This window comes from Mixophyes fleayi, chromosome 8, assembly GCF_038048845.1.
Source record: "Mixophyes fleayi isolate aMixFle1 chromosome 8, aMixFle1.hap1, whole genome shotgun sequence".
Taxonomy (NCBI): Eukaryota; Metazoa; Chordata; class Amphibia; order Anura; family Limnodynastidae; genus Mixophyes; species Mixophyes fleayi.
Genome location: NC_134409.1, coordinates 54,943,417 through 54,959,710, shown reverse-complemented (window position 1 = coordinate 54,959,710; position 16,294 = coordinate 54,943,417). Strand labels below are relative to the sequence as shown.

The 16,294-nt window shown below is 38.0% G+C and overlaps 1 protein-coding gene across 4 annotated transcripts in view; it reads left to right on the top strand.

Annotated features, from left to right (window-relative positions):
- The window catches only part of DENND1B (DENN domain containing 1B), a 143,695-nt gene extending 129,068 nt beyond the window's left edge, over positions 1 to 14,627 (top strand). For 3 of the 4 annotated variants that reach the window (XM_075182590.1, XM_075182587.1, XM_075182586.1), the window contains 4 exons: positions 833 to 940; positions 2,942 to 3,024; positions 3,317 to 3,542; positions 6,083 to 14,627. In XM_075182590.1, coding sequence (XP_075038691.1) covers positions 833 to 940; positions 2,942 to 3,024; positions 3,317 to 3,542; positions 6,083 to 6,466 — 801 coding nt within the window. In that variant the 3' untranslated portion in view covers positions 6,467 to 14,627. The remainder of the gene's footprint in view (positions 1 to 832; positions 941 to 2,941; positions 3,025 to 3,316; positions 3,543 to 6,082) is intronic. The other variant, XM_075182589.1, reaches the window with a different exon arrangement.
- The last annotated feature ends 1,667 nt before the right edge of the window (positions 14,628 to 16,294 follow it).

Below are 16,294 nucleotides of genomic sequence, written 5' to 3'. Positions count from 1 at the left end.
TCCCAAGGTCTCACCTCAATGGGGTTAAATATTAAGACTGTTGAACCTTGATTTGTTTCTTTTTTAAACATTCAGTTGTAGATTTGTAGGTTCTGACACGCAGTATTTGGTTTTCGCCAAATATAGCATTGTGCATTTAGACCATCAGCATCAGCAGCTATTTATATAGCGCCATTAATTCTGCAGCTCTGTACAGAGAACTCACTCACATCAATCCCTGCCCCATTGGAGCTTACAGATGTAGCTTTTGGGTTCTTTGCGATTTCTCGGAGTATCATATGATATGGTCTTAGGGCAAATGTGCGGGAAGGGCCACTGCTAGGTAGTTTGGCAACTGGCTACATGTTTTCTATTTATAAATAATCTTTCTCACTGTAGAATGATGGACTTCAAGTAGCCATATAGCCCTTACCAGACTGATAAGCAACAAAAATTGCCTCTCTGAGACCATTGTTGATGTATTTTCTCCTTGTCATGGTGTCGACACTACCCTGAATCCTTCAGACCAAATTGCCAAAAATCCTGTTTTTATATAGAGGTGGAAGCGCTTTCTAATGATCAAAGGATGACGTGCAGGGTGGAAATACCTTTTTTATTGATATGGAAGCAGTAAGGGTGTACTTACCTTTTCACACACTGTCTTCTTTATGTTGGCTTATTTTTTGTTGACAAAATAATATTCGTTATGTGTTATTTGGCACATAAGAGTACATTTTAGGACTTAGCAAGGATTGCATAATTGTTGATTATGTCTCAATATGTAATAACACAGGTATGAAAGAGTGTGCTTTCCCTTTCACATGACTGTATATGTTTGGTGGTTCTATTGCAGGAAATTGAGGAGGAAAATTCTTGGACTAATTTGGAGTCCAAGAACTCCAGTACCTTCCCATTAAACAACACAAAACGGCCTAGCTCTGAGAGGAGGAAACTCTCACAGGTGAGGATTGTATGTATAGCAAGATAATCATCACTCTCCCTGCGTATAACATGACAGTCCTCCCATAGATCAGCAATATATTGCCACCTTATACTCTGACAACGGGCTGTGGGGCAGGGGGCCATCTGTCTCCCGGGCTGGTCCCATAGTGGGCTGGGTCTCCGGGCCACCTAAATTTTTTGCCTTTAAAGTGTTCCTAATAGGCTGCCCTCCCTGGGCTAAAATTTGACAGCCCTCCTCTGTCTGACAATGTGTCATATTAGCGGGGAATTGTATGCGTATATTAAGATAATTTAGGCCTAAACTTTAATCTCTGTCTGCAATTTAAGTTTAACTTGGCAGCAGGCTCAATTTTATAGTAACGTAACAGGTCAATAGTTTTTACTTGTGTCACCAAAAAGATAGATTAACATTCATGCAGTTTATATATCACTTTCCTTTTGCTTGGGGACACCCAGCAAAATATCTCTTCCATGAATGGCACTGTTCTCTTGCTGCTCAATGATATTTCATTTTATCTTAACTGCAAAAATCAATGTGACAGTAACTACTATAAATATCTAAACATTTGCTAGGAAATAGGGTTGTTTATGCAGGAAAAGTTATATTAATGTGTTTTACTGAGTGTTTAAAAGCAATCAATCTATACTTATAAATAGTGTATATTCTCACTGAAATTGCAATAACCTATACAAATAGGTTATTATGATTCATTAAGTGATATTTGTATATATGTTCAGCTGTGCACTGTATTGTGCTTTCATCCATTGGCTGCCATATAGTGTAAATATGCAGCAGTGGATCTTAAGCCACAGAGAGAAAAACTGGGTTTTATAAAGCCTCATATGGAGATAACAGTGAGGCTCCAGTACCAATCTACATCACATATCTAACAGTCCTATCTGCAGATCACTTTACAGTGCTGGTTTCAAATTGTTTTCTGTCACGTTGACACTATTCCCATAATCTACTCTCCTCTCCTCTGTGCTTCCCTAATTAGCAATGGTGACTTCCTTGTTAGCCTGGCAGCGCTTGTGAAAATGTCAACATTCCGCTCAAAAAAATCCCCCAATTAGATCTGAAAAAAAAAACCTTAGTATCAGTTCTGTTGCTCTGCAACAGCCACAGGGGGACATGCAGTATGGAAAGTAACCCTTTAACTGCTACATCACATTACACTGCCTACAGATATCCGTGTTTGGACGGTATCACACACTGAAATGTAATGTTTATATATTAATCTTTACTAAACCACCAAAATATCTGCAGTGTTGTGCAGAATGGAGACAACGAGAAATAATACATTGATTACAGTAAGGGAACCTTAAGTGAGATGTAGGATGATATGTTGATATGTATTGTGTCAGTCAACGTATAGATTGACTGGTTAGTTAAAATAATTATCTTAGAGATCTAGTCCATGTTTATTTAAATGATCTAGATTTTGTGCAGCTTAAGTAGTGGCCCTATGTTTAAACTCTTCTCTAGCATTGATTTAATAATCTCTAATGCTACATGGTCTTTAATCCATCCACTGTGATTAAGGTGAAATATGCCGCTTTTCGCATAATGAATGATTTTGTTGATGTTATCGCTATACTTACACAATTAATCCTGGATTTAAAGTATCTGATAGCATATTATAATCACACCATGGTAGAGATGCAGGTTGAGCAGTGGCATTAATGTAGTCCTTAACAGGATGTTTATTATTGCAAATGAAGATGGTTTTACTGCCCTCTTGTGGCCAAAGCATAAAAAGCATATACAATGTTTTTGTTTTGAATTTCAACGTTTGCAAACTGCACCTGTTTGATATCTCGTATCACGCCTCTCATCTGGTTACTCTCTAGTATCTATTACTTTTATTTATTTTTTTTGTACTCTTTGATTCTGGTGGCCTGTTATCTGAGTCTGCCATAGATGGCTGCACACTTTTTTCCCCAGACCAGGAATTGTAATATGTAAACCAAGTGCTGCATTCATTTTTTTTTCTTGCAGACACGAATGAATAGGCAGATGCTCAGCACAGGGAACCACAACTCTGGATTGGAGGATACTGATGCAGGGGACAATGCCAGCAAGTGAGTAACACTGTATGACCAAAAGAGATCAAGTATCTGCTCACATCACTTTCAGTTAGACATATACTTACTGTGCTGGCACCCACACTCATAATAGTAACAATAATAAATATGTGGTCTATAGGCCTTGTCATCAATTTATACAATTGACCTTTATTCTCTTTTTTCCCTTGTAACTCCAGTTACATATACAGCCTCACCACAAATGGCAGTAACTGTCTTGTCCAGAAGTGCTGTACAGTTCATGTCTCACTGTGCTCCATGTGTCTCTCATTGTGTGTATCCTACACAGGTTATCCTCAGAGGAAAGTGAAGAAGCATCTGGATATTTATATGACAGTGATGCTTCATATGATGATGTGAGTCTCTCCTCCCGTCCAGGGGGAGAGATGGATCTCCTGGGAGAGATCTTAGACTCGCTGAGTACTCACAGTTCTGATCCTGGTGGGGGCCGTCTCACAGCTGCTAAGAGTCTGGACTTTTTTCGTTCCATAGAGGATTTGGACTACAAAGTTATGGTATGTTTGTGACCTTGGGATAATTATTCTAACCTGCATGTGAGTATCTGTGTGTCCTCTGTAAAAGCCTGCAAGCTGACGTACTGATGTAACTCATATCCTTAATAGTACCCACACCCCAAGTACTTTGCCAGTAAGTGTCATTGTATGGCTAATATATGCATTTGGTCTGAACAAAATCTGACCTAGCCAGACAGACTTGAATATAACCCGGAGGATCTCTCCTATATATCTATCATATGTGGCCAAGTTGGAAATATGACCGACTATAAAGTATTATGTTGGGAACTAAAGAGTTACACAACTGCAGAGATATTCTGTGCCATTCTCTCTTATTGTCCTTGTTGCTTTGATGTTTTCCTCCGCATTCAATTTTTTGGACTGTGATGTCAGCAAGCCCAATCAGAATCAATGAGTGTGGGAGAGAAAATCTATACCAAAGGTAGGCAACTGTAACTTTCCACTGAAATGATTACTTCTTCCCAGCATGCCATGCCAGTGCTCAGAATATAGGTTTTTATGTGTATAGTATGTATTCTCACCGTGGTGATACTACAAACCTTATCAATTATTTGTCAATTTATTTGAATTTTGAAGGTATTTGACTGCCCTCAACACAAAAAAAGATGAAACAAATATTTCTATGCAACATAAAAATAATGTAAAAAATGAAAAAAAAAAAAAAAATACAATAATACGAAAAGACCATACAAAAGAAAAAAAATCTGAATGCAGTAAGCGAGTTGTACTGTTGTAATTAATGAATAAATATGAACTTTTAAACATTGAAAATAAAATAACTCTGCGAGGGGCGCATATAATATATATAAACATATATGCAGATGTGATTGTCATTTATCATTCTCTCAGGGATTTGGCAACAGTAATATTCTACAAATAAAACATTAAAGCAAATCTTCTCATAGCATAAATGTATTTTTAAACAATATCAAGATCGCGATTGATTATTCATACTTCTCTTAACCTCTATCAACATTGTGATACATCCTCCTCTCCTGTTCCCCCTGTGCTGGTCCCAACTTGTTGCTTGTAAGGAAGCCTCTTTACCACTGGGTCACTTTGTTACAGCCAAGTATGCTGTGTTGGACTCAGATTGTGGTACTTTGAGCTTTAACATAAGAGGCTCATTTTTAAATGGTATCAAAAGATATCTCTATGGGTATGATAACTTGCGATATAAATCCCAATAGATTTTGTTTACATATAAATGTTATGAGCACAGAGTAATTTTATTTTATTTTCTAAATATATTGTAACTCCCCTTTATTAATGTGTAGTGTTCAGCTTCTAAAAACATATAATTCACTGAAGTTTCAGAAGAGATAAAGTAAAACATGGTACCTGTAGGTTGAGATTAAGTATTATATCTCTTATTCCATTTTGGGAACTATACAGGCAAGTAATTTTGTTTGTGACAGAGTGACTAAAAACTGTTGTGTGTACAGGTTGTCCCTCTCAATTGAAATTAAGAACACAGAGCAAAGTAAAATTCTTCACATTTTATTTCAGAGATTGGCAGTGCATGTAGTAGGTTTGTACTGTCACCCATGTTTCATGATTAAATAAATGTTTTGTGGTTTGTGTCATTGTGTGATGTTGAATATACATTAAACACATTAAAAATACATTATATTTGCATGTACACAAATATAATCAAAATCATCCATGTTTGCATTCAGTAGTTTATAGAATTATGGTTGGGGTCACACATATATTTTAGAAGCGACGTAGACTGTTTTACATTAATTTTGATGGAAGTGGATTTCAGCAGATTTTTGTTATCTACTAAGAGAAAATGGTAAAAGTAGTAGTCGTGAGTATTGGGGGTTTTGGAAACCCACGAGTCTGCCAGTAGAGAGCATAGACTTTAGTGATTGGAGCTAACAGCAGATATCTTCTTTTAAATTACACATAAAGCACTGCTCCCAAAATGCAGGTGGGACCCTAGTCTACTACTGGTGTCACCCCAGTTTCACGGATTGATGGTATAATGTCCTGTCCGACAGGTGACATTTTCTGGACAGTTTGGCTCTAATTTACAGAAAACATAATTTTGTGCTTTCTTTGAGAATTAAACTCTGTCACTCGGAAACAGTGCATGTATCAATATTGTGGACTGAACCATACTGATATACTTGTCAAATGAACACTGCTTCCTAGTGATGTGATAGGCTGCCCTGTGATGACCATTATATCAGGATACAACATGGATGCACCCACTGTTTGTAGGTAACATGATCATTTTAAATATAATGTCCCTACATGACCTGAAGGTTGTGTCCGTGCCCTTCGCAGCTTATTTGCCACAATAGGACATGCATGGGCTTGAGTTGTCTGTAATGTAGCAGGGAGGTGAAGTGTAAACTATCAGGGTAATCATAAACTAAACAAAATTAAATTTTGATTTTTTTATTTTATTGGTCCCCCAATGCTCATCTTATTCATGAACCTGAAAATAGCCTGCCTTGTTGTCTGCGTGTATCATCATTTATGACAATAGTATTTTGTGTCACCCCCAGAAAAAGCCAAATACTCCCAGCGAGAACAACCTGAGCTCACTGTGTGTGGATCCCGGTAAAAACTGGAATTTCGGTCAGGATGACAGTGTCCTTTACAGGAAACATCTCTCGCCCTTATCGTGCAAGCAAAACAGGGAGGAGGCATCGTATAAAGACTTTGATCGACCCCGTTCAGAATTTCCCACAAATGTTCTCATTGACGCTCTAGCCCCTGGAGCGGCTGGTCGCCCCACATCTCTTTTCTGCCACAGAGAGGTGGGAACAGCATTAGCTGTGGGGATCTCCCCTCATGAGCTTCCGCAGAAGTGTCCAACTACGCAAGTGCCCTGGGAGAAGGAGGAGATGGAGTTTCAAGGTGTACAAAGCAAAGGGAATCCCCCTTGACCATGTACTCGCTTGTCTGTGCTGTCTGCTTGCTTCTAACTCCAGGCTTAGTCATTCCAAAAGTTGTCAGGAGGGAGATATTGGAAAAATCCCTCATTATAACAGGTCTAATGTCTACTGTATCACAAAGTGTCCTGGATCTCATGCATTTCACTCTAGCATACAGAACGGAATTACACTGTACTTTCTGCGTCATATCATTTCATGCCTTATCATTTACTCACTTTTCATATTTTTATGGCCAAAAGTTAGTTTTAATTTTTCTGTTTTCATTGAAACATATCTATTAAAGCTGAACTACCATATAGTAAAAGGTGGTAGTGCAGCTCTCCCCATCCGAAGCCTGGGGGATGCTACATGCAATAGTTTCCATGGGGCTTGGTCAGCTCTGTATCCCCAAACTGGCAAATTAATTCTGCTCACCACTTTGAAATGACGGAGGTAGCGGATGGCCAATCACAAGCAGCAATCTCTGGTTTAATCCCATTCGCCCCTGAACTCTCCGATGTTTAGCTTGATGGTAGTAGCTAGATGATAGTGCAGCCTTCAGATACAATTAACAGAATTTATCTCAATGGAGGCAGCAGGTGGTGAATGTGGAAATGACAATCGGTTGGATGCTCTTCCGATTTGCATATTGACTGGTTTTAGTAAAAGTTTGAGCGTTACAGAGCTCTCAGTGCAGTGTGAGCATTTGGTGTGCTTTAAAACTTACAATAACAAAATATTTGTTAATTGATTTAACTTGACAGTAAATGAGTTACTTTGAAAAGTGAAGCCTAACATAAGCCTTTAATGCCCAGCTGATAGTCACATCTTTTGCTCGAATGGTTCAAAGGCACTCCAACCTCAATGTGTTTTGGATCTGTCTAGATGTGTGAACTTTCTGTTATATGCCTAGGCAGCTAAAAACTGGGTAGACAGAATATGTCTGTTGTAGACATAATTTTTTTGTGTATTTTATTTCTTTAGATAAATCCTGTTGGAAGATAGAAAAATTGAGTTTCGAGTGCCTTTCTTATTTTTCGTGACATGCAAAAGAGGTGGACGATATGTCAGATTGTAGCTGTTGCTGGCCACCATGATTATCAGATGGGAGACAAGAGATTTAGTTATAAAGCGACAGCCACTAGCTGAGCAATGAGTGGTTTATCAATGATTGTACAACCCTGTTGTACCTCCTATGTGCACATGTGATATGTATTAGTACATATTTCCTCAGTATGGAATTTAATTTAATTTTTCTTTTGTTTTACTGAACATTTGATCACTGGCTGTTCATTATGTATGGGTGCATAGGTCCCCCTTACAGTTTTGGTGCAGGGCTTCTTAATATGTAACCGTAAGAAGACTGCATCCCAACTATTGTTCCACAAGAGAAAACTGCATCCAGCTTGGTTAAACCATGCAGCAACATACAAATATATTGCAGAATATTTGGTACAGTTGATGCTTGAAATGTCATATACTCAGGGGCAGGCTGGGCTGGGGGGCAGGAGGCATCTGCCCCCCGGGCCAGTCCCATAGTGGGCTACCTTGGGCTGGGCCACCTGCTTTTTTTTTTTCCTTTAAAATGTTCCTAATAGGCTTCTGAGTCAAGTCTTGCCCCCTTCTTCCCGGGCTAAAATTTGCCAGCCCTTCCCTGCATATACCAGAGTCATCACAGTAGCCTCTTCCTGGTAATGATGGGTATGGAATCTAAATATCCTTGTTTTTAATATCACCTTGAAAATATTTTATTGGTGAGATGTAAATGTTTTAAAAGGGACTACCTACATATTGCTACTTCTAGCCTATGTTTTGTAACCATTTAAATGCCAGGGTACTGTGATATAATGAAGAGTTATATATGCACAAGAGATAAAATTACACATGTATTTGTTTATCCAGAATTCCAGTCTGGAGTGTCTGCACATATGGTACGACATCAGTCAGCTAATCATAGTTCATGAGAGGAAGAAGAATCCTGGAAATAGAAGTGTTGAGCATTTATTTGTTATTTTTTTAATTTTGTTTTACAAATTTTCATGAGTGAAAAGGTGTGTTTCATCTATTGTTTAACTTGAACTAAATAGTGTTTTACCTTTTTTATGCTAAAAAGGGCTTTCTCTAAAACACAGGGTGATCAGTACATCTTCCTGGAACATAGGAACTGCTATTGCTGAATCGTAATTAACACTGTAAGGGGGGTATTCAATTGTTCCTCCGGCCGCCGGAAAAACGAGCGCGTTAAAACTATTACCGTTTATACGATAATATTGCGCGCAAAAACCGTTAATACGGTAGTTTACTCGCTGAATTTCATCGAGATGAAATTCAGCGAGTAATTACGTATAAACGGTAATAGTTTTAGAGCGCTAGTTTTTCCGGCGGCCGGAGGAACAATTGAATACGCCCCTAAGAATTCTATTAACTTATCTTCGTATTAGGGAAAGACAAATCGGGGGGAATTCAATTAGCAGCGAAGTGTCTTGTGGGCATTCCGGAGATACTTTGTGGAGATTTTTACCGTAGTAACGGTAAAAACGCGCAGCTGCGATGTTCCTCAGAACATCGCAGCTAATTTAATTTTCCCATAGTCAAATATCAAGGCTGTCTTAAGTTCTTACATAAAAAGATACATATACTATATTTACATGGTCGTGGAGGGAGTACTGTTAAGAAAAAATTTAAGTCATATATTAGAGTCTAGAGGATGTCAGGGAAGGTGGGCCCTCAAGGCCACTGTATACTTAAATATACACATACAGGTTTAGCACAAGTTGTTTTACTAAACCACTCTTAATCCTGTTTTGAAAAACACACTTGTCTGCTAATATCTGTTTGCTATCACTGTTGAATGAAAAGGAGAAATATTACAGAGACTTGAGCCAAACATGTTTTGTTCCCTTGTGTACAGAGCTGAAAATATATCTTAAATTTGTTAAAAAAAACAAAAAAAAACAAATACAAAAAAAATTAGATTTTTGCTTTGTGACTTAAGTTATTAGTACAGGATGAGTGAAGAAATTGATTTTAGGTGTGCTAAAGAAACAAAAATGGAAGACATCCTGCCTGGCCTAGTGCATTATACTTGTGATGAGCGTTCTTGTAGCCAGAAGAATTGTAGGTTTGGTCTCCTGGTGGCGGCTAGTCAACATCATTATTGGTTGAATTGTACAATATGTTCCTATAAGTGGTGAGAATGACTTACAGTATTTATCAACTCTATCTTCAGAAAAACAGAATGTGTCTAATGAAATCATTGCACTACTTACAGCACTTGTCAATAAAGTAATTTACTTATTGTGGTACGATACAAACACGTGCACAGTGAATGGAGCACAGCTTGCATGGGACTATATATGTTTGTGAGCCTGGGGCAAATGGCTGTTGACAAATATAATTATTCATGAATGTAACGGGAGCCACGCTTTTTTGATTCTTAAAGTTCACATTTTAAGTGACGGGTAGTCAAAATCTTAGGCCTATTTTAATTTTAGAACTATTGTAATTCTTTTTAAGAAAATGTTGAATCTAGAATCCTTAGCATTATCTCCTCTATCTTTATGCCATGGTGTTGATTTTGTATCTCCAACAACAGACAAGGTTTTATCACAGTACACCTGTATATGGTACACAGGGTAATGTAATACGTGATTTTTACATACTTGCGGACATTAATGACTGATTATTTAGCACTGTAATGTTCCCTACAGACTACCCTTATTTTCTTAATGTCTTCCTTACAGCTTTTTGACTTCATTCACCAGATATAAAACTAAAGAAAGGTTTTTGTTAGTGAACGTATTTGGAAAAGAAAAGCAACAATGGAAAATCAGTGTTCCTTTCCCTTTATAATACAATTTGGCCCATTAATCAGAATGTGACAGCATACGAAATGTAACTAAAATGCCCTCCAAAAGATTCCTTGAGATACAGTGAAACTGAAACACTAGTTTACATATAAGAAATTGAGTGTGAGTTGTCAGGAATTGTTCCACATTTGTTACTTGAATCTGTTCCCAAAACTGTAAATTTTCTTGAATCTACAATAATCATTGAGTTATCCTTAGATATAGAAGTCAAACAATGTTAGAATTACAGTGCCATTTATTGTTCTACCTTTGTTAGAGTACTAGTAAGCCTTATGTGAAAGTTGCATTAAGTGAAATAGGTAATAGTAGCACCAATATATACTCTCAAATCAAACTCTGGGAAGCTCACCTACAAACCATGTAAAAAAATTATAGGGCAATAATATAGGCAGCAAACACCTTGTAATGTGAAAAGTAATATAACAGGCTTAATTACTATAGGAGCATATAAGCAAACATAAACTGGATGATCCACATTAATGTCTGCGCTGTCAGCATAGATATTGGGATTCCTGCTTAAAGGTCCAGAGATCAATAGAATTAGGATAAATTACTGCAACTTCCTGACTCTTCCTATCACTTCTGCAGCTGTGTGTTGTCCAGGAGGACCTTGCAGCTACAGTTGTTTTAAACACCGTTTGGCTTCCTATTGTAAATTCAAAGGAGACTGCTGCACTTTACACAGCAGGTAGATTGTGGGTGAAGGTGCTAGGGAGTAGTGGCTCAGATACATGAGCTTATACATATAGGGTGAATTGTGCAGTGAATTAACATATTCAATTTTAATGCATTCAAATGCAATTTAATATATCATCTGTGTAAGTTGATTTGTTGCCTTTGTTTTATTAAAGTAAGTCACATTGTTTATTCACTGGACGTGTGTGTTCATTTTGCTAGCTGTGTTCGTTCAATCACTGGTCATTTCTCCACTCAGTGGCAGGCTGGCTCGGTCAGACGGCTTTTAGGGCCGGGGGGTAGGCCGGCCGGCCGCCCCCTGGATGCAAAAAACAGTTTCAACCTCCCCGCGGCCGCATCTGATGTCATCAGATGCGACCGCGTCAGCGCACAGGCGGCCGCATCCCCTTTTATATGATGCGGCCGCCTCTGTGCCCCCCGGCCATCCCTCTCCCAGCCCGCGCCTGTCTCCACTTCTGTTTTTTTGTTGTACAATTCTAACTATTAATTAAAAGTATACATAGTAATGATGCACTGGTCTCAACATTGTTTTATGTAGTATCTTCTACATACATCATTCTTTTAAAATAAAGAATTCACTGGACTAAATTCATTTATTCACTGGACAATTCACCCTATATACTGAAGGAAGTTAACAGAACACATTGTTTCCATCTTCCTATGCACATCTGGCTTCCTGTCAATAATCTGCTAAAGACACTGCAGATATCTAAAATGGCTGATTGTGAGGGACAAATTCTTGCAGTAATGTACATACAGTGTTAGATACCTTAACCATAGTTGCCTATTTTTTTGGCCTCCCTTCCAGTAGATCCTGGAGTGGAGGTCCAAGGAACAAGTGCCGGATCATAACAGCACAAATTCTGTCACTGTGGCCCCTCTCCCAGCTGTGCAGCTACGTGGTTTACATCACCATGCTGTGGGAGCAGTGACATAATAATGCAGTTTGCATCAAATGATGTAATCAAGGCACTCGCACGCTTCAGGAGAAGTGAAGTGGGATCCTTGAAGGTTATAGTCTCCTGGACATTCTGGGAGACTTGGCAAGTATGATCTCCACTGCTATCAAAATATGTAAATGTTTACTTGTATCTTTGTGAATCATCGAATGTTGCAAGAAATCTGTCGGAATTGGATCAAGTTGTGCTTTAGCGTTAGTGGCCATGAAGCACTATATTTGGGGGTGAGAGAATATTGATTTTGCTGTTTTTTAATCTGTTATCTCTGCAGCTGGAAGTTTGCAAGCTTGCATTGTAGGAATAACACAATGGTGATTCTGCACTGTATTATGGTTATGTTTGGCCAATGTGCCTGGAGATATTTTATTTACGTTATTGCCTGATAATTTCAAGTATTAATTCTATAGTTTATTTAAATTGGTTTGTGGTAATGTAAGTGGTTAAATATGTTGTGTAAAACATAACTTAAATAAGACCAATTGCAAAATGTATGTGTACCATCAGCCTGCACTTACTGGTGGCAGCCATTTTATAGGTGATTCAACATTCATGATAATACAGCTTAATTTGCTAGGTATTGATTCTCCTGTTCATTATTTCGCTGCTATCTGGGTAAATGAAGATCTGCTAGTCATGGGTCAAGCGTCTTCATGCATTTGTAAAAAGAGTGACACTGGCAGAGACTTGAAAAATGTACTGGAGGAGCAGACCTCACTGTACCTAGTGGACGCAGCCATTTTGTAGTGAACAACAATTCACAAGAATGCAACTTAACACTTTACTAGGAGCCAGTGACATTGAGACACTATATGCCCTAATGATGTCATTGGCTTCAAGTGAATTAATAGGCTGCAGTGCATGCTGATGTATGTTGATTCAGCTTACAAAATAGCTGTCTCCACTGTGTGTGGAGGGCAGGTAAGGTTTAGGCAGGGGGAACATTGTTTTAATCATATTTAATATCTGTCATAATGCTGCTCCATTCAGTCCCACAGTTTTTGCATTTATAATTGAAGCGGTTTGACCTGTAGGAGGCTTTCCCTCTCCATAGAAAGTAACATAAATTAGAGAAGAACCATAACAACTAACTTATAATCAGAACTTAACTTTTTTCTTCTTAATAAAATTACCACATTATTAATAATCCACAAATTCATATATTTTGATGAAGTTGTAATGGTGAATTATGAAAATACAATTCTTTTTTAATACAATATTTTATTTTGTAAGTCTCCTCTTGCTGCATGAAACCATGGCATTTTACTTGTCTTTGAAAGTACTTATTTAAAAAGTAATGGAGGGTAGTCAAAAAGAGCAAATTTTTTTCTGGCGAGAGCAAACCTGTTACTGAGCTCAGGCAAGAGTCGTTCAAGATCATATGGGAACGGCAAGGCTTGTGAATTGTAGCACCTACCTATAGGCGCAGTTGCGCATATTTGTATGGCTTAGTGGCATATACACACACTCACACGGTGGTAATTGAAAAACCGTACCCAACCCATACTCACACCAAGATTGTGCACACCTGAAGACTTCACCGCATAGCACAGCCTACTACAACATTTCACCTACTCCCATCATTACTTTTTTTTTCTATCTCCCAAGATGCTACTTGTTTCCCTTATTCACATTTCAACTAACTCGCTAATGTCATGCACATTGTGCCTCACTATTGGCTGCATAGAGCAAAGGAATGGAATCCTTTTTTTCTTTTCCAACTAATTTCGGGCAACAACTGAAGTGGTACAAATTTCAGGTCATCTTGTGTTGGCAAAATAGCATGTGGTATCCCACAAACGTAGTAATTATTTAGAGATATATATATATATATATATATATATATATAGATATATATATATATATATATATATATATATATATATATATATATATATCGAGATATATATATATATATATATATATGCAAAAATAAATCCTGTTTTTGCTGATCCTGCACTACCTTAGCCGCATTTTGCACCTAACCTGCGGCCACAAGGAAAGCTTATTTTCGCGCCCTATTCCACCCTTCAGGTGTGAGCTTTGCTCGTGCTGAAACAGCAGTTACACGTGCTCAGAGCCACAGATATAGCTTCATGACATCAATGCCATTTGCGGGTCCTTTGCATGACGACTTTCTAAGTGAGCCCCACTGTTATCTCAGGCTTATATGGATCTATTAATATAAAGGAGCTCTGTTGATCTTTAACATATTAGCTTAATGTATGGAAAAAGGTGGAAAGCAAAATTAAGGTACTCTTATATCAATTTATTTAAACAAATGTCTGCAAAGGTCGCTGAGACAGCAAGACTCCAGACAAGGATTCTGGGTAAGACTGGAAAAAGAACTATAGTCTGCAAAAATAATTGGGGATTTAAGGACATTTGTAAGACAACCCTGTTTTAATATAAGTAGTGCAATGTCAAATTCCTGTTCACTGCGCCATAGTAAGTTCCTGCCTGCTTTATGCTAGGAGGTAAAGGGATTCAGAATGTTTTTGTCTATGTAAAAGTCACTTTAACTGCACATAACCTGGAATGTTAATGTGTTTATAAAAACTGCACTGTAATAGAGAAATAATAATACTGTAATTCCTCAGATGTTATGAAAAGTGCCCACATTGTGTTATTTAAATAAAATATATCTCTAAACTCCTTGGGGTGTTTATTCCAATGCATACAAGTGTTTATGTAAGTTTTGAACTGAGATTCCCAGAGCCCATGTCACTTATGTGATAACACTTATTATGCACACTTTTTTTTTTTTATCACAGGTGGGATAAAATACTGTAATAATATGTCCACATTTTTTTAAATATTACAATTCTACGCATGCTGTATTTTATAGAAGTGTATTATGGTTTGTATTAAGTGGTTTTATTTTGTAGTTTGGTTTTATTTATCACAATTAAAGACCTAAACTGGTGTTAGATAAACATTTGAACAATATACCAAGCATTTTTTTCTCTTTTACAGCATGTGACTAATTAAACACATAAGTTTACATGAGGATGTTCTCATGTTGATTCTGCAGTTTGTGCAACTTTTTGTTTGTTTTTTAACTAGCATGCTAAATATTCTATACATGTATTTGCAATACATTATCCATATAATATAATGAAGATATATTCAGTAATGTATTTTAATTCAGTTTGTTTGTGATCAGCACAAACAAGAATAAGTTAGATGTATGAGCTTCACTTCACAAAGAGGGGCATTGCTCACAAAAATCTTCTAGAATCAAATGTACCATGAGCCTCATATCAGTACTCTGTAATATGAGGCTTCTGGGCCAATCCTGCTCTATCCACTATAAAACAATTTCCTCTAGCTTCCATTTCCCTCCTTGCATCAGGACACTATCCATCAGTGTGGTTCAGGGAGTACAGAAGTATAGGGGCCAAACAGATTCATTAGGGGAGAAGGCCCTTCAAAGTGAAGTATGGGACATGGCGGGCAGCCTTTCTGCTCCTGAGATGGGGGGCTCTGCACTGAATTAGGAGATGGAGCACACCCTTGTAGGCAACATGGCTGCCTCCACTTCTAACATCAAATCTGCCACCATTTTTCCAGTCGCAGACCCCTCCATGTGTGCATCTTCCAAAGAGAGGCTTCCTGCAGCGTCACTAACATCACGTAACTTATTGTAATGTTCGTTTCAATCAACACCAATAAAGATTGTCTGATGCGATTAATGTGGTTACAACTCACAAGAGTTTTAATAGCAAAGTATATCTGATACATTATGCAGACACCCTGGATCCGGGAACAGTCATCAATCCTGAAGTCTTTGTTGATAAAGGGAGACTGTTGCGGGGTCAGAGCCTGTTTATATGCAGTTTGGATTGAAAAAAACAGTAATGATGTCACAGTGTATACAAAGATAATATCAAGATATTTCTTCATTGGTCCAGGGGTCAAGTCAGTCCAGTACAATGCAGGTCATAGGTAATTTTCAAATGATGCCTTTCCAAAGGTGGGGGCAACTCACCACAACAGCTGCATGGGTGTCTTCCCGACGAAAAACTGGTTGAAACCAACTCATTAACAGAGTACTTTTGAGAATTAATCTTATACTAATCATAACTAGCAACCGCTATGTGTGATCACTGCTCCGATGATACCGGATTCCTGCTGATAAAATGTGGATTAATATAAGACCAAACACCATATATTTCTTAGGACCTGAACCTAGCACAGTGGCTTAGTGGTTATGCCTCACAGCACTGGGGTCATGAGTTCAATTCCCGACCATGGCTTTATCTGTGTGGAGTTTATATGTTCTCCCCGTGTTTGTGTGGGTTTCCTCCGGGTGCTCC